The sequence below is a fragment of the Equus asinus genome, chromosome 13 (assembly GCF_041296235.1).
Source record: "Equus asinus isolate D_3611 breed Donkey chromosome 13, EquAss-T2T_v2, whole genome shotgun sequence".
In the NCBI taxonomy this organism is placed as follows: Eukaryota; Metazoa; Chordata; class Mammalia; order Perissodactyla; family Equidae; genus Equus; species Equus asinus.
In genome coordinates this window covers 21,716,229-21,734,270 of record NC_091802.1, presented here as the reverse complement: position 1 = coordinate 21,734,270, position 18,042 = coordinate 21,716,229, and the positions used below count along the sequence as shown (strand labels likewise).

At 38.5% G+C, this 18,042-nt stretch overlaps 1 protein-coding gene across 3 annotated transcripts in view; it reads right to left on the bottom strand.

Annotated features, from left to right (window-relative positions):
* ATAD5 (ATPase family AAA domain containing 5) overlaps positions 1-15,229 on the bottom strand; it is a 39,414-nt gene extending 24,185 nt beyond the window's left edge. For all 3 annotated transcript variants that reach the window (XM_014862155.3, XM_014862154.3, XM_044745430.2), the window contains exons 1-8: positions 14,764-15,229; positions 9,799-11,723; positions 9,056-9,164; positions 5,569-5,733; positions 3,971-4,094; positions 3,317-3,398; positions 2,167-2,351; positions 345-502 (exon numbers count right to left, since the gene is read on the bottom strand). In XM_014862155.3, the coding sequence (XP_014717641.3) occupies positions 345-502; positions 2,167-2,351; positions 3,317-3,398; positions 3,971-4,094; positions 5,569-5,733; positions 9,056-9,164; positions 9,799-11,723; positions 14,764-14,829 (2,814 nt within the window). In that variant the 5' untranslated portion in view covers positions 14,830-15,229. The remainder of the gene's footprint in view (positions 1-344; positions 503-2,166; positions 2,352-3,316; positions 3,399-3,970; positions 4,095-5,568; positions 5,734-9,055; positions 9,165-9,798; positions 11,724-14,763) is intronic.
* Between the last annotated feature and the right edge of the window lie 2,813 nt (positions 15,230-18,042).

The window sequence follows — 18,042 nt, the reverse complement described above, 5'->3', positions numbered from 1 at the left end:
ACCTTGATGGCAAAGTGGCCTTGCACAGCTTTCGAAGGACTTAGTTCATATTCTTATTCTTCTCCCTTTCAACTAAATTTACTTTATAATGCTGACTTACAAAGTATCTAAATGTGCTATATAATCTAAAATTCTTTTGAAACTGGCTGTCATTAATTTTTAAAATGTTTTTAAAGCTCCAGGGGTATTTAAAAGAGATGTGTACCTCAACTGGGATTTATTTTTTAAAATTGGACTCTAAGAAAAAATGAACTTCAGGCTACAACAGTAGACATCCAAAATGTTTTTTCCTCTGAAAGATGTGAAGGAAACACCCTGCAATGGATGGGTACTCTAATACTTACCACAACAGCAGGATTACTACTTTTCGGATTTGAATTCAATGTTGAAAATTCACCAAGAGCAATAACACATTTTGAGAGATCCATTACTTTAGTATTCAGTTCTTTAAGTTTAGTTAAGAGAGGACAAGTGGGTGGTTTCAAATGCCACAAATGGCATCCTAAAGAAAAACAGAAAAATTCTCTTAATTACCTTCATTCATACTACCCATTTATCAAATGCCAAGTATGTAAACATGAAAAGACTGGACAACAACTACACCGTTAACACAAAAGTACTGAAACTTAAGTGAGTACAAAGGGAACAAAATCCTTACCTCCGACAAATACAAGTAATAAAAATTACCTAGTCTTCCTCCCAATTCTTAAAAACAAGCAAACATTAGCAAAGTTTTTTTCTTTTTAAATCAACCTTGCTATTCAGGGTAAAAATTTCAGGGGCAATTAGCATCCTGGTTTAAAGTTTAAACTTTGAAGTCAGACCTGGATTCAAATCCAGACTCTGCCACTTACTAGCCAGGTGAGCATGGGCAAGAGCCTTAACCTTAGTTTCTTCACCTGTAAAATGGGGGTGACAATTATGGTACTCAATCTCTTAGAGTTATTATGGGGATTAAACTAGATATGCATATGAAGTGCTCAGCAGAATGCCAGACAACAGCAAATGTTCGAGAACTCTTAAGGTTCTAAGAGAGAGGTTCTCTCTGTGCTTGCCTCATCTGCTCATCTACAAATAGATACTCTAAGCTTTACAGTAGCACTCTTGTGAAATTGTGTTTATCAAACTCAGGGAAGAAAAGCATAACTAATCTCTATAGTTAAACATACTGTTAGAAAATGCTATCTAAAACTGAACTAGTGAAATAACAAGAAAGCCTTCATCAACCAAATGGCCAGTGGCAGAGATGGGGAAAAAAGGAAAAATAGAATATTATTAGAAAGACTGGCTGGGAAGTTGCCCATACAAAAGAGAGGCCGAACAAAACTCAACAAGCACCAAGGTCAGAAACACAAAAAGAAGAGAAAGGAGAACAGAACACAGTGTCCATTTCATGAGTAGAGGGAGTGCACTAAACCAAACCACAAAGTCAGCTGAGAAGAATATAACTGTTTTTGTGCTAACAAAAAAAAAACCTCTAGGCAGGAACAACAAAATAAAGATATAAGGCTTTGTACCTTATCAATAACTAAAAACTACGCAAGTACAGGAAGATTGTGGTTGCTATAGCATTTGAATCCAAAGAGAAATAGATTCTGATCAAGCTACTAGCACGGTAAAAGAGGCTTGTGCGAACAGCTCACTCTTGCGCACGGTGCCTGTGAGAAAGGGGGAACTAGAGCGCTGAAGCACTGTTACCCATTCCAGAGACACTCACGGCACTAAACAGTAAAAGCTGTTCTGGAAAGGAAGCAAACAGATTTCCTCGAACCTTCAACAGTAATTGGACGAGGACAAAGCTGGAGCTGCCGAGAAATTCTTAAGGATGATCTGTTCACACACAGGCTTTGAGTGTGAAGGGAACTGCCTTCCTTTTAGAACACGATGCCTCTCCGGAGAAGAACATTCACTTAAGGCCCCACACACATGCCTGCTCTCCCTGGTGGAAGGCATAAGGGCTGAGGATGCCTTTGGCTTTCTCGCCCCCACCGCTCATCCTCAGTAAAATGAGTTCAAGGCTGAGGAAAAGAGGATGAAACACACACTTTAAATTCCCACTAAAATCCCCATAAGAATTATATTTGCACCTTAGCCTCATCTTAAACCAACTTCCATAGTTTCATATTACTTCTAACATTTACAAATATTTCATAATGCTAAGCTCACCGTTATCTTTTTGTTGGACATGGACGACTCGCTGGAAACTGGCACTCGCTGCATTGTACACATCTAACGCGGCAGCTTTCTTCGCAATTTTTCGTTTCAACAAATCTGGCAAACCACTCATTAGAAAGTCACGCTTCGCTTTAAACTGCACACCACAATCCTGAGACTTTTCAGATGTACCTTGACTTTTAAGAAAACGATGTGAAAAAGGAGAGCTAAGGTTATAAACACTTCAAAAAACTAAACTATCTATAAAGTAAACACACTAATTTAATTTGAAAAAATCTAATCAGCTACCCGAAATGCCAGCTGGTCAAATTAAATAAAATAAGTAAACTTTCAAAATCAAATGTTTATGTCCACACTCACGTTTAAAATCCTTTGATTGCTCCCTATTGCTGTTAGCATAATAAAATTCTTTCACATGGCCTAAAGGTCCTACACGGGCTGGCATCCACCTCTCCAGCTTAATCTCACATTCCTCTCACCTCTGCTCTCTGTGCTCAAGTCACACTGGCATCCTTTCAACCTGCTCTATGTACCATGCTCCTTCTAGCTACAAGGACGCTGCACAGACAGGTCCCTCCGGCTGGAACGTTGTTCCTCCGCCTGATGACCTCCTGCTGATCCTTCAGTGCAGGTGTCATTTCCTCAGCAAAGCCTTTCCTGACCAGACCAAATCTACTTAATATAAACTTTAATAGAACTTTGTACTTCTCCTTCTTAGCACAACTGTAATTTTTCTTTTGTTGGTCCAACTAATGTTTCATCATAGATGGTCTTCCCTCTAGAGTGTAAGCCTCATGACTACAGGGAATGCATCTTGTTTTGTTCCCCATAATATTCCCAGTAACAAAAACAGTGCCTGGTACATAGTAGGTATTTAAAGATTTACTGAACAAGTTCATGATCAGTTTTTTGGTATTTTTGGTTTGCTTATTTTTCCACTATTTTGTCTAGAGATGGGCATGAAATGTTTGCAAAAGACCGAGATCTTCAAATTGCAGTTGCAGTAGTGTCAATATTGCCATCTTTTAAAATGAACTTATTAAGCTTTAAATGATAACTTACATGCTTTCTAAGTAAATGAATAAATACAAAATACATTCCAAAAGATATTTTGAAATTTTCAAATCTGTATTGAACTGACCTGCTTTCATCAAAACCAAGGATAGGATCAGCTGTTTTTTGAGCCTTTCTGGTAAGAAATAAAGGAGCAATTTTCATTTTTCCTTAGGAAAATAAATACTTAAGTTAGTATCAATGTTTATCATCTCCACTTATCTCCAGCTACTTTCAAAATTATATCTCTCTTTTAAAACTTTTAAAAAAATTAACTATTTTTAAATTTTTTTAACTAAAAAAATTTCTATATAATGATCTGGTCTCTCAACCTGACAATATCAATATCAGAATCTCCTGAGGAGCTTTTTTTTTTTTAACTACAGATTCCCACAAGACACCACTAGAGATTTTTAGTCCACATGTCTAGGGAAGACCTGAAGATTTAAAATTTTTTAAATTTACCCAGATGATTTTGATAATCAGTCATGTCTGGGAACCATTAACTCAGCTGAGGCTAAATAGATATACAAAAATGCAATAACTTAAAATATGCTCAGTTACCCCTGTAAAACTCTTCACTACATTACACTGTAACTTCACTTATTAACATAGAAATAATATTTAGTATAAGTTTATATTTTATAAGACATAGATTAAATTAAAATGAGAGCATTCAGAACAATAGAATCATACCCCATACATTCTAATATTCATCATAAATGTTATCAAATCTAATTACCTGGTACATTTTTAGGAGTCTTAAGTTTTTTTCCTAGTACATCATTCAGACACTGAAGTTTCTTCTGATTTTTCTCTGTATGCTTTAAAGAAGTAGGACTTGAATCTATTATTATTACAGAGTCCTAAGAACAAGAAAAAAAATTTTAAATGTCATGCAATTAATGATATTCAGATCTCAAAAAGATTATAGCACTAGAAGCCATAGATAAGATAATTCCATTAGCAATTCCATGTATCTCCCCATCAGACACTATCTGACTGACACTGAGAACACATGATACGAATGGCAGCAGTCTGTGCTTATAGCATACAAGGTCAAGTGATCAGAGTGGATTTATTATGACCACGGGTTTTCTTTTTTAAAGAAGCAACTAAGAGACTATCTTCCAGATGAAAGAATCAATATGACCAAGTTATAAAAATTCTGGCTACACCCTATTAGACTTATAATGCTAGAAATGTATTAGATGAAGTCTGATATGTTTTTACATGATCAGCATACATTTACTGAGCATCCACCATGTGTCAGGCAATATAGCAGGCCCTGGGAATACACTGACAAATGAAACCCCAGAGCTGGCTTCACGGTTACACCTGGGTTTAGGGGACAGAGGGAGGGCGAGTCCATGAGTAGAGAGTTTAACTAGTTACAGTACAGTATATTAACTAAAATACCAAAAACATATGAAAGTAAAGTACATACAAGGAAGGAAATAATTTGTCTTGAAGGCATCAGCAAAGCTTTCAAGAGGAGGTAGCGGAATGTTCATAACATTATTCATAATAGCCAAAAAATAGAAACAACCCAAATGTTCATCGACTGATAAATGGGTGAAGAAAATGTAGTATATCCATACAATGGGGTATTATTTGGCAATAAAAAAGAAATGAAACACTGATGCTACAACATGGATGAACATTATGCTAAGTGAAAGAAGCTAGACATAAAGGACCACATATTGTATGATACTATTTATATTAAATGTCCAGAAAAGGCAAGTCCGTACAGACAGAAAGTAGACTAGTGGTAGGCTAAGGCTGGGGGAGGGGAGATTGGGAGGTGACAGCTAAGGGGAATAGGGGTTCTTCTGGGGTGATAAAATGTTCCAAAACTGATTGTGGTGATGGATGCACAACCTTGTGAATATACTAAAAACCAATGAATTGCACACTTTAAATGCAGAATTGTATGGTAATAAAACTGAGTAGGAATTTCTTAGATAGAAACAGGTACCTGGAAAGTACATTTCAAGTGGAGACTACAAACTGAAAAAAGTAAAAATTGCACCATTTGGGGAGAAATGAATCATTTGGCATGCCTAGAACAGAAAGTGTGTAAATGAGGAAGGCAGTTGTTTTGAGGAAAAGAGCTAGTTCAGCCTATGAAGGATCTTGAATGACTCGATAAGGATTCAGACTGTATTCTGTAGGCAAAAGAGAGCCAAAGGCTTTTAAACCAGAACTGAAAATGATATTCTTTCTACCACCTCAAGGCAATCTTACAATTCTACCTTAAAACTTTACACTGGTTTCCTTCTCCCACTCCAAACAGCAGAAGAAGACGGAATTCATACCAATAAATATTGTAATACTTACTTCTGATTCTGACAATTTCTTCCTTTCGGGAAGTGTCTGATGTCTAGATGAACGCCTTAAGGGTGTCACTATTTCTTCAGTAGCTTTTGACCTACTAATGTGTAAAGCTTTTGCTTTTTCAACCAATTGTTTTGCTTTTGATACATTTTTTGAAGCTCTGCTTGCCTAAACAAAAATTTGAAATATTAATTTAGGTTACTTGCAAACATTTTATATTTAATAATAGAAGAAAACAGAAAAGGCAAAAGTTTGGACACAATAAAAAGATCAGTAGTTACAAAGAACTAAAGGAGATGGAGGGATGAATAGGCAGAACATAAAGCATTTTTAAGGCAGTGAAACAACTCTGCATGACGCTACAATGGTGGAAACATGTCATTACACATTTGTCTAAACCCACAGAATACACAACACCAAGAACTATGGATTCTGGGTGACAACGATGTGTTAATGTAGGACAATTGTAACAAATGTACTCTTCTGCTATTGATAATGAGAGGCTATGCATGTGTGGGTGCAGGGCGCATATGGAAATCTCTGTACCTTCCACTCAGTTTTGCTGTGATCCTAAAACTGCTCTAAAAAATTAAGTCCATTAAAAAAATATATATAAAAGAAAAATGTAATCACAAATCACGTTAAATAAAAGACAAAGAAATGGTTATTCAAATCTTACCAAGGAACTTAAATTAAAATGTGTCCAGTTATACTTAGTTTGCCTTTATTTCTAACTGAAATTTATTCAGATAAATATAACTACATTTGTGAAAAACACCCAGAAAGATGTCTGTATTAGATGTCTGCAGAGATTAGAATTCTTGGTTATTTCCCCACCATCTTCATGGCATCTGTTCTTTGATTTTAGTCCTTTAGGCTGAATCCTTTGGAGAGAGGTTGAAAAGGTATTAGGCATGGAAAAGAGCACTAGATAAGAATAAAGGCTGGCTTTCAGGCCTGGCTCTGCCATTGATGTACTAAGTGATCTTGTGCATTTAAATATTATCTTCCAGATAATGTGCTTTTCCTACTCTGAGTTCTACAAGTTTTTATGTGTAGATTAAAAATACACAGCAAGGAAGCTGCAGAACAGTGTAAATTGTAGGATCCCCTTTAAAAAGGGCATATATCTATTTAAGCATATATGAAAGTATCTTTCATATATTTAAGCATAGGAAAGTCTGGAAGGATAAACAAGTAACTATTAAAAGTGGGTCACCCATAGACAGTAGGAGTGAGAAGACAAAAAAAAAGTTTTCTTTTTTTTTTGAGGAAGATTAGCCCTGAGCTAACATCTGCTGCCAATCTTCCTCTTTTTTGCCAAGGAAGACTGGCCCTGAGCCAATATCCATGCCCATCATCCTCTACTTTATATGTGGGATGCCTTTCAGAGCATGGCTTGACAAGCAGTGCATAGGTTCATACCTGGGATGTGAACCAGTGAACCCCGGGCTGCTGAAGCAGAACACGCGAACTTAACCACTGCGCCACTGGGCCAGCCCCTTCACTTTTAATTTTACATACTTCTCTGTTTGTTTTTTAAACAAACGTTTGCTGGTTTTTAAGACCTTTAAAATCTTTTAAAAAATCATTAAAAAGAATAGGCATAGACATTCAACACATACAGAAGAAGGTTCGGAATGTTAAGGATTTGCTCCTATAGGAGCAGAGTGATAGATTTTTGTTCTTGTTCTGCTAGCAAAATTTTTGGCAGGCTGATGAACCTTATAGAAAGTTAGTATTCAAAATAATCCACCTAAATTTAAATTAACAACGCAATCATTGAAACAAATTATTAGTACAAAGAGATATGTTTTACTGAATGTGTGAAAAAAACCATACACATATACATTTTGGCAAGCGGTTCTGATATCACAGTCATGCGTCACTTTATGATGGGGATAGTTCCGAGAAATGCATTGTTATGTGATTCCGTCATTGTGCAAACATCATAGAGCATACTTGCACACACCTAGATAGTATAGCCTACTACTAATGTTAGGGGACCACCATTGTACACGCAGTCTGTCAATGACTAAAACGTCGTTATGCGGTGCATGACTATACTTGAAATCTGTTTTTTCCTAATAGTTTTCTGATAAGTTTTTAAAAGTTCTTATTTATAGAAAAACAGAAAAATAAAGAAAATTAAAATTAACCATAATCCTATCACCTCAAAAATAGTCATTTCCAACACCCTACTTTCTGACCTGGCTGCCTATCCTCCCAGCTCTGACTTGGTCACTCCTGACTACATGAGAAACTTCAGTCCTCACAGCTCTCTACTCGCTCCCTATTTATCAGCCCCTGCTTCCCTCCACCCAGCTTAGATTCCACTGTACACCACTTCAGCCACTCCTAAAAACGTTCTTCTCCTTTGCCCCACTGTCCTTCAAAACAGAGTTAAATATTTACTTCATGAGCTCAATATGAGTACTAAGCATAAGATAGTATGTGATAAGCAGTCGAAAAAATGATAGCTGTTAAATAAAAAACAGAAGAGATGCCAACTTTCTGTAGCAGTGATTGTCAGCCAAGGATTATTATCACCTTGGTGGCTTTTTCAAAACACACATACCTTTACCTACTACCCTGGAGAGAACCTAATTCTCTTGTGATGGGGATAAGCAGCTTATTTTGCAAAAGCAGCTAAACCATCCTTATATATCCCATCGCTCCCTTCATGGTAGCGGTTTTCAACTGGGGGTGATGTTTTCCCTTGAGGAGATACTTGGCAATGTCTAGAGACATTTTTGGTTATCATAACTAGGGGAGCTGGAGTACTACTGGCATCCCATGGGCAGAGGCCCCAGCTACTGCTAAACATTCTATAACACACAAGACAGTCTCCCACAACGAAGAATTATCCAGCCCAAAATGTCAACAGTACTGGGTTGAAAGACCCCACTTTCCAGCCTCTATTCTAGAGAAATAAACCAGAAATTCAATCATGACCTATAAGCAGCCTTAAGGAAAATGAGTGGAAGGTAACTCTCACTAACAAAACTTTTTCTAAGTAAATTACACTGTTCTTATCAATTGCTCTCATCTCACAATAAGATAGGTTGATTTCTTTTTTTTTTTTTTTAAAGATTTTTTTATTTTTTTCCTTTTTCTCCCCAAAGCCCCTCTGGTACATAGTTGTATATTCTTCGTTGTGGGTCCTTCTAGCTGTGGTATGTGGGATGCTGCCTCAGCATGGCTTGATGAGCAGTGCCATGTCCGCGCCCAGGATTCGAACCAATGAAACACTGGGCCGCCTGCAGCTGAGCGCGCAAACTTAACCACTCGGCCACGGGGCCAGCCCCAGATAGGTTGATTTCTTAATAAACTAAAGGTATGAAATAGTGACAAGTAATCTAGGGCTGAAGTTAATATAACCAAGCTATGAAATATGCGAATCTTCCTTTAGTGTATTACTTCCCTTAGCAATTGTTGCTGTTTTAGGAAAGAGAATACCACTTACAAGACTCCCTAATATTTCAATTACCTTTCTAGTCTGAGAAGTAAAATCTCCATCAGTTGCTTCAGATTTCTCCGATCTTTTCTTTGATTTTTTCTTAGATTTTCTGGGAGTACTAATTCTGGTGAATTTCATTCTGGAGAAAAAACAGATATTCAGAAGCATTTTCATGATTATGGTGTGTAAAAATTTCAATTAAATACAGAATAAAACCAACCAGGGCTCCAATTTCTGGACAGTTTTAAAAAACAAAAACACTCCCCATTAGTTTCAAACTACTGACTCAAAAGTAAGCCAAACTCAATGTTAAACTCTTAGAAAATACAAAATGTTTCCTTTTAGAAATCATAAGCTTTACAGAAAATTAGCCCCTAAGATCACTCTTATATTAGTCAGAATCAGCATCAAATATATACCTCACAGTATACGGCTCAGTTTAGCCAAGAAATAAAGTTCTATAATTTATTTTTAATCTCCTGTTTTGTTAAATGTACAGAATTCAAATTTGAGGGATATTTCTCCAGGGGCTAGCAACTGTGATGAATAAAAGTTTAGAATTCATCTAATATACATCCAGAATTCTTCTGGAATCATGCCTGACTTTAAACTAAATGTGGAAAATAAGCAGCATTTTTGAAGCCGTTTTCTTTTTCTTATAAATCAGCTGTGTTCTAGAAAAAACAATATTCTCCAATGCTTGAAGTATTTTTCTTCCCAGCGAATAATACATGCAGAATACTTAGAACTTCAGAACAAAAACAAAACTTTACCTAATAGGGCTCTCCGAATCGGAGGGTACTGTTATTAATTCTGCTGTATATAAGCTGTGCTTTTCTGATAAGTTGGCTGCTTTTGGAGTGGAAGCCTTTATGGGACTACCATCTTGTGCATCTTCAGAATCAGTACTTCTAATGACTGTTGCAGTAGGCGTGCTGCTATTTCTTACAGATCTTCTAGTTGATTTGGGTGTGGAAATATTTACCAAGCTGTCCTCAGTTTCAGCTTTAGAATGTGTAACCTTATCCTTAACTGGCACGCTGGTTTTTCTCGAAGTCTTCTTGTTATACAAAGAAGGTATAGTTAGAGGGTTATCATTTGCTGTACCTTCACAAACAAGACTTTCACTGTTAAATAATGTGTTCCTTTTGAAACCTTCTGTTTTCTTTTGTCTTAAACTCATTTTAAGCCTATTTTGATTTTGTTTATCTTTAAAGGAAAAAGTTGTTTCTTGCTTTTGAGTATTTCCCTCTCTATTTTCACCTAGAGAAGCACCACTATCTAGCATTTTCTTACCCTTTTTCCTCAGCTTTTTACTTTTCTCCCTAGGAAAACTTCCTTTATCAGTGTGTGACTGTGAACTGGCATTATTTGAAACCATTTCGACACTAGGATTTCTCATGATTTTTTTGGAATTACTGTCTCTTCCATCCTCATTTAAAGGTTTTTCATTGAGCTCTTTCTGCTTATCAGAAGACTTTTTGACTCCATTCTTAAGTGCATCTGATACTGGCTGCCTAAATGCTTTCATAAACTGCTGCCTTTCTTCTAGAGTGCATTTTGGTTTCACAGCTTCAGAACTTCCAGCTTCTAACACTGCCAATTCTAATTCTTCCTCCTGTATGACAACATTAGATTTTCTTTTCTGACCTGTCTGTTCATTTTCAGGATCAGACAGACTATTTTCCATTTCTAACTGCTTGTGTTTCAAGAAAATTGAGGGTATTTTCCTTGTCTTTTTTGGGGGGATAGGATGAACTTGTGCAAGAATGGTAACTGTCTTAAAACGTACAGGTTGGGTAATTTCACAGGTTTCTGTGTCACTTATACAATCACTTTTGACTGCGTCTTCAACAGTTTCAGAAGGAGTACAAATTGACATTGCAGAGTCTGGTGTGTGTTCTACTTTATTCTCCTTGTGACTTTTTAAAAATTCCTCATATGAGACAGTGACCATACCATCAGTTAACTGGGCTGTTTTAGTTACAGGAGCTCCAGAGTCTGCATCATTTGCAATCCTCTCCACTTCATTAGTTAGGGAAGGCATACTGCATTTACTGTCTTTAACATCTTTTTGAAGGAGATTTAGTTCCTCTGCCAAGGGCGAACTTTCTGATAGGTCTATTACATCCCTGTACTTCCTTTTTCTCAATTTTTTGCAATGATTTTTTGTGGTCCTTTGTTTAGAATTTACTTTCTTAGAACTCTTTTTGGGGGCCATAGTGCTTGACTGCTTTTTGATATCTTGAATCCTTTCTGTAAGTACCTCTACATGTTTTTTGTCAAGTAAAACAGAAGTACTACTCTCCACAAAATCATTATTTAAACTAGAGTGTTCTTTACTGTCATCACTGCTAATTTCAATTGGAGATTCATTTTCAGTTGTAATATTATTTAGTTGATGAGCTAAGTTAACTCTCTTTCCTCTCTTCTGAAACTGTGTATTTGAGAACACTTGCAAAGGTGATTTACAGTCTTTGCCACTGTTAGCAGGCAATGGTGGAGATGACTTGATCTCGCAGTCTTTTGCTGATTGAGTCTTCTCCTTTGTGGGTGAAGTCTTTCTAAAATAATGCAGAATGTTACTGGATTTTGGTGGAGAGAAAACCCTGTCTCCGGTTTTCCCTATTGGTGATAAATATTTTGTAATTGTTTCGCAGGAAGATCTGTCGTCATCTTTCCTTCGCTTTTTGCATGCCTATCAATTTAAAAGAAGAAAAAAAGCACTTATTTCAAGCAAAATAATACAAAACATAAATTTTAAACATGGATCTACTTTTTTTTTTTTTGAGGAAGATTAGCCCTGAGCTAATATCTGCTGCCAATCATCCTCTTTTTGCTGAGGAAGACTGGCCCTGAGCTAACACCCATGCCCATCTTCCTCTACTTTATATGTGGGACGCCTGCCACAGCATGGCAGGCCAAGCGGTGCCATGTCCGGATCCGGGATCCGAACCAGCAAATCCTGGGCTGCTGAAGCGGAACGTGAGAACTTAACCGCTGTGCCACCAGGCCAGCCCCAGATCTAATATTTTATGTAATTGGATAAAAAAAGGGAAGGCTCCCTTAGGTGACAAACATGATATATATTAGAAAGAAAAAGAGCTTTAAAGTTAAACCTATATTCAAGTCTCAATGTCACATCAAATTATACACTAATAATTTGTGTGCTTTACTACATATATACTATACTTCAATAAAGTCTCAAGTCTACTATACTTATGCATAAATGTGTTCACTTCAGTTGGCCTCTGTTTACTCTATAACCTTTGAATAGTACCACCCACCCCACAGAATTTGTAATGAACACATTACATAAAAATATGTGAAGTCTGATGCATCATAGGGACTCTACAAATATTAATTCTATTCCATTTTTACTTTACTGTTAAAAATAAACAAAGTATTCTAACTGTTTCTTAGAAATAAGTACATAGTGAATAAGCCTAGGATCTCAAAACTTACTTATCAAGTAAAAATTGTGGTGAAGGACATTTAGCACAAATAAAACTGTCCAGTGTTTTAATTTGCTATTAAAACAGTTACTGCCTGCCTCCTCCATTATTTACTATCCTCAGAATACCAAGGTGACTATAATGCTAAAAAGTTACATTTTTGTTGGGCCATAAATTAGTAACTTACATAGGTCAACTTAAAAAGCAAATCTGCCTGTTATTTTATCCTCAAAATGAGCTTATTCAGGAATAGCCAAAAGAATTGCAACTCAGGATGTGCAGGCTACGGCAAACCATAGGCAAATCCAGAAAACAAAGGAGGGGAGCTGCCTTTATAGAGAAAAAGGGGGAATAGGGAGGGGCTGTTCAAAACTAAAGTCAATTGGGCCAACGTAAGAGTTCAGGGTACAACTGGCTCCCCATTGGCTGAGCTGCAGTGTTTCTCATTGGCCAGGCTTGACCCGCGGTGGGGAGAGAAATTTTCCCTCTGTAGTAAAGCAGTTTTACTTCCTGTCAAAGATGCAAGCCGGGGTCTTTTGCTGTTTGGGGTAATTGACAATATATAATAGGGTATGAGAATTTCCCCTCCAGGCCTTCCAACTCCAACTTGGTCGAGGTTTCTCTTAGTCATCTCCACACATAATAGAAAAAGCTTATTAGTTACAAAAAGCTCTATCAGTTTTTCTTTAACTTCCCTCAGTTCATTTGTCAGAATAAACTTGCCAGAATAACAAGGTAATTTTTCAAAAGATAAGTAATGGATGGGGCAATTATACTTCTAGAAAATGAAAACATATAAAGCTATCATGACTAAAAGCACAGTACTGATGCATGAATAGGCAGGCAACTTAATGGAAGGGCTCAGAAAACCAGAAAAAGACATTAAGTATATATTTAAGAACTAGGTGTATGATAACAGGAGCATTCAAGTAGTGGACAAAGAAGTAATTAATAAATGGTATTGGGGCACATTTCTAACCATCTGGATAAATATGAGGCAAAATAAATTACAGACATTAAAATTTTATATGTTTAAACGAAATAGTAAATGTATTACAAGAAAATGCTAACGAGTTGTCAGTGTTACTATTACCCTGAGATGGTATCAGAGGCACTATACCATAGGCTCTGGAGTCAGGCAGATCTAAGTTCAAGCGCTAGCTCTGACATCTACTAGTGTGCGACCTTAAGCAAATTACTTTTAACTCTCTAATTTACTTTTTCTAACTTAACTTACTTTTAATTACTTTTTAAACTTCCTGTCTCATCTGGAGAATATAGATAATAACTCATCGCAGAGTTGATATTAAGTAAAATAACATGTATAAGGCCTTTACCCTTAAAATACTATACAGTATTATTACTATGAAATAGGCTCTGCTGGCAGGGCACCAAAAGTAGAAATTGTAACGAAACGATTGATAAAACTGACCACACAAAAATCAAGAACTGTGTAATTCAAGCACCAAAAGTCCTTCTTCACACCTGAGACAAGCTGAGCAACTGCCTTGATATAGGAAGCAAGCATCAGCATAACAACTATTAGCAAGTAGACAAAAGTTACTCAATCCTAAAAAGTAAGAAAGAGTCCCAGTTAACTAAGTGGACATACATCTTGGCTCACTGTAAGGACACCAGTATGCATACTTCAGTTAGAACGTTACCTTGAGATGAAAAAGTGTAAAAATATAGCAATCGTCCACTTTAAAATGCCACTGCACTACTTCATGGCATTAGAATCTCTTTATAATGACTGCTTAGTGCATTTCACTGAAACTTGACGAACACATGACAATAACAGCAGGCTCCTAATTGCGGTATCTTCAGCTCTAAAGCCGTGAGAAGCCGATTTTTCAATTAAGTACCCTGTTTGATTCCTGAAATGACAATCTAAACGGTAGTCCTAGAACAGGTAGATGGATGGACTAATTCAACTTAAAGATTCTTTTCAACGCTAAAATTCTATGATTCCTTATCATGAACCCAGACTTGACCCTGGGATCTCTATGACACTTCACAAGTCCAAAACATCAACTTCCAGCAACATTTCAGGATCTGGGCGCTGGTCGCGATATCGTAAGCCCTGACTTAGCTAGCTCCGCAAACATCTCACAATCCTGTTTGTCAGGACCTACCAAGACTTTCAGAAAAGGCATACTCCAGCAATTGGTCCACACAATGTCACAACTGCGGGGCCTCACCATATCCCTCCTTTCCCCTCACAGATTCAAAGTCGGGATCACCTTTCTCCCACCCGCAACAGACGGAGACACTCAAGCTCACCTCAATCTCGTAGTCCTTCACCGGAGGGGGAGCAGCTGCCGCCGCCATGGCCAAGACCCCCACCATAATCCCTGCTTCCTGGAATCCCGGTTCCTAGGACCTTGCGCGGCCCGGCCCGGCCTGCCTGGAGGCCATGGAGGCGGCCGGCTCCTGCAGGAGCGAGGAGCTGGGCCGTGGGGTCGGTCTCGGACTCCCCCACGCCCACCCGCCCGGAGCGGTGGCGGAGGCTGGGCCCAGCTCTGCCCAGTCGAACGCGGGAAGAGGCGCTGAGAAAGCGCGGGCAGCGAGGACCCCGGGGGGCGGCGGGTGGGCGCGGGGTGTCCCAGAGGCGGACGCTCCAGGCTGAGCGCTTGGGACCCGGGCTCCCGTGGGGAAAGCAAGCCGAACGCAGATCGGACCCACCGGCTTCGGAGGGAGTTCTTGTCAATTGGGTTTTCGCGCCGTCCTGAACGCAGGGGGCGGGGCTAAGGATTGCTTCCGGAGGCTGTGCGGACGGTACGCCGAGAGGGCCAGAATACTTCTTTGGCGAACCTACGGGAGGCGGGATTGCTTTACCGTGGAATTTAAAATTAGCGGGGATTTTGGAGATTCGAACTCCTCACCCCCAGTTTCACGGATGAGGACATGATTTGACTAAAGTATTAAATTCTTGGTAGCAGAATTAAAACGCTAGACTTTTGAGACACCAGGCTAGCCCCGATTTAAAAGTGGAAATTTGAAGGATACAGAAAAGGAAATAATTGGTTACATTCATCCCACATAGAATAAATATTATTTTGGCAAGGGTCCTGCCTCGAAATACGCCCATTCGGGGTCGCAGATTTCGATTCTTTACCCTTAATTTAGCTAAGGGGGGCATTTCTTCCCACGGATTTCGTCCGCTCAAGCAGCCTGAGGTCCTTGGCTCAGCTGGTTGGCGTGTGTTGAGCCGTCGCAGGATGCCAGTAGTTCGCTGGTTTGTAGCAATGATAATCTCATACATCATTTGCATTGTTTTCATGAAGTTGTTTAACCTTTACTTTTTTTACATTGAAGTTGTAATTGCACAAATATAAAGTATGTTTATTTTGTTTGAGTGCATAGTTTTAACTGCACGGTATGCAGGAGCTGAAACAACATATTAAATAATAACGGCAGGCCACCTTGTTAGGTCGGGTTACGCAAACTAATTTTAACTATTGACGTAACTGTGTCCATGTTTATGGTATTTGCTATTGTCCTGACAACATAAAGAGTACAAATTTCTCCAATGAAATTAGCGGTAATTACTTTTTCTTTGAAAATTCTTAGCCCTCGGTTAGGGTTTTCAGGAAGGGAGACTGCACTACCTTCAGTCTTCTAAGTTTTGTTATTTTGGTTTGGGTTTTTTAAATAACTAAATATGGGAGAAATTCTTGATCGCTGATTAATTGTATTTCATTTATTTATAGATAATGTGGGATGCTTTGCATTGACTCTCTGGAAGTTCCTAGAAGACAAGGTTGATGTTGCTGAGGTACCAAGTTTGGTTCTGGATGTATGAGTACTTCCTCAGAAATACACTTTAGAAGTCTTTTCCCAGATATGTTACCTTACTCCAAGCATAATTCACATAACTGTCTCCTCCTAGAATATCCTTGAGCCAGGTGACTGGGTTTTGATAAATCTGGCCATTTTCTACCTTAATTTTACTACTCAATGAAACACTAGCTTTGTGGGTGGTCACAGTTGTCCCTGCTCACTGTCTTGAGAGAGTTTCCAGGTCCTGGTGCAGGGTGTGGGAATCCAGGCAAAGCCTGTGGACTCCCTGAGTTAAGGAGATGGAGCAGAGTGTAGGGAGGCAAGGGGGCTAGAGTTTGCAGGACAGAGAACTGAAGAAGAGAGAAGTACACAGAGAGAATGCTCAGAGACTCATTTCTCTCAGACTCATTAGTGGGCTCTTCTGTAGAATGATCAGGAGATGAGCTGGGATTTTCACTGGGGAACTTCCCAGGGTTAATAGGTGAGGTCTTTTCTCTGGGACCATTCAGCTTCTGCTCCAATCTCTTTGGGGGCAGGGGTGGTTATATCTTGTGCAGTTGCATAGAAGCAATGGGAAGGGGTCACCTAAATGTATGGAACAGGGCAATGGACCTGGAATATCAACTCTAATTTTAACTGATGTCTCCTTCTCTCAGTCCATACTTCATGAACTATGCTATTCTATTCTATGCTATGCTATTCATCCATCCATCCATCCATCCGTCCATCCATCCATCCATCCATTTGTTCCGTAAATACTATTGAGTGCCTGATATGTCCCAGCTATGAACAAAGCAGCTATTAAAAAGAAAAACAGACAAAATCCCTATCCTCTTAGAGTTTATATTCTAGTTGGAAGAGACATGTAATAAAAATGATAAATAAGTAAAATATATGGTGAGAGGTATAAATGCTGAGGAGAAAATAATGCAGGAAGTAGGATAAGGAAAGAAATGTCTAGATGGGGTTGCAATTTTTTTAAGTGACTAAAAATTTTAAAAGGATGGATCTGAGGCCTTCTAGCCTGACTTTCTCAGAAATCTCCGGGCAAAAGTGGTCCAATTCTGATTGGTTCACCTTTGCAGTTTAGGATATAACTTCCATCAGTTGGCTAGAGGAATTACTATTCCTCCATTCACTTTCCATCTTCCAAAAATTTGTGGAACTCTCTAGTGCTCTTTTATGTTCTCTACTGTTCTGCTTGACCTTAATCCAGTTTTAAAGTGTTATTTTGAAGGGGTTTTAAGCATATGTGGCCAATCCAAGAAGAGCGTTAAGACAGCTCAGGGTTCACCTTCTCCAAGAAACTTTCCCTGATATCTTCTTCCTTCCAGTTTGCCTTGGGCTGGATTAGGTGGCAGGTCTCTGCTTGTACTCATTGCACTCACTGCATTATATTATAGATTTCTGCTTATATGTGTGTGTTCCCTCCACTGGACTAAGAAGGCAGGTCCTTGGTCTCATTCCTATTTTGATTCCCAGCACCTAGCACAGAGCCAGACACATACCTTGTACTCTTTAAACTTTTTAACATTTTTTTTTAAGGAAGATTGGCCCTGAGCTAACATCTGTTGCCAATATTCGTCTTTTTTTTTCTCCTCAAATCCCCAGCACATAGTTGTATACTCTAGTTGTAGGTCACTCTAGTTCCTCCAAGTGGGACACTGCCACAGCATGGCTTGATGAGCAGTGCTAGGTCTGCGCCCAGAATCTGAATGGTGAACCCCTGGTGCAGAAGCAGAGTGCGCAAAGTTAACCACTTGGCCACAGGCTGGCCCC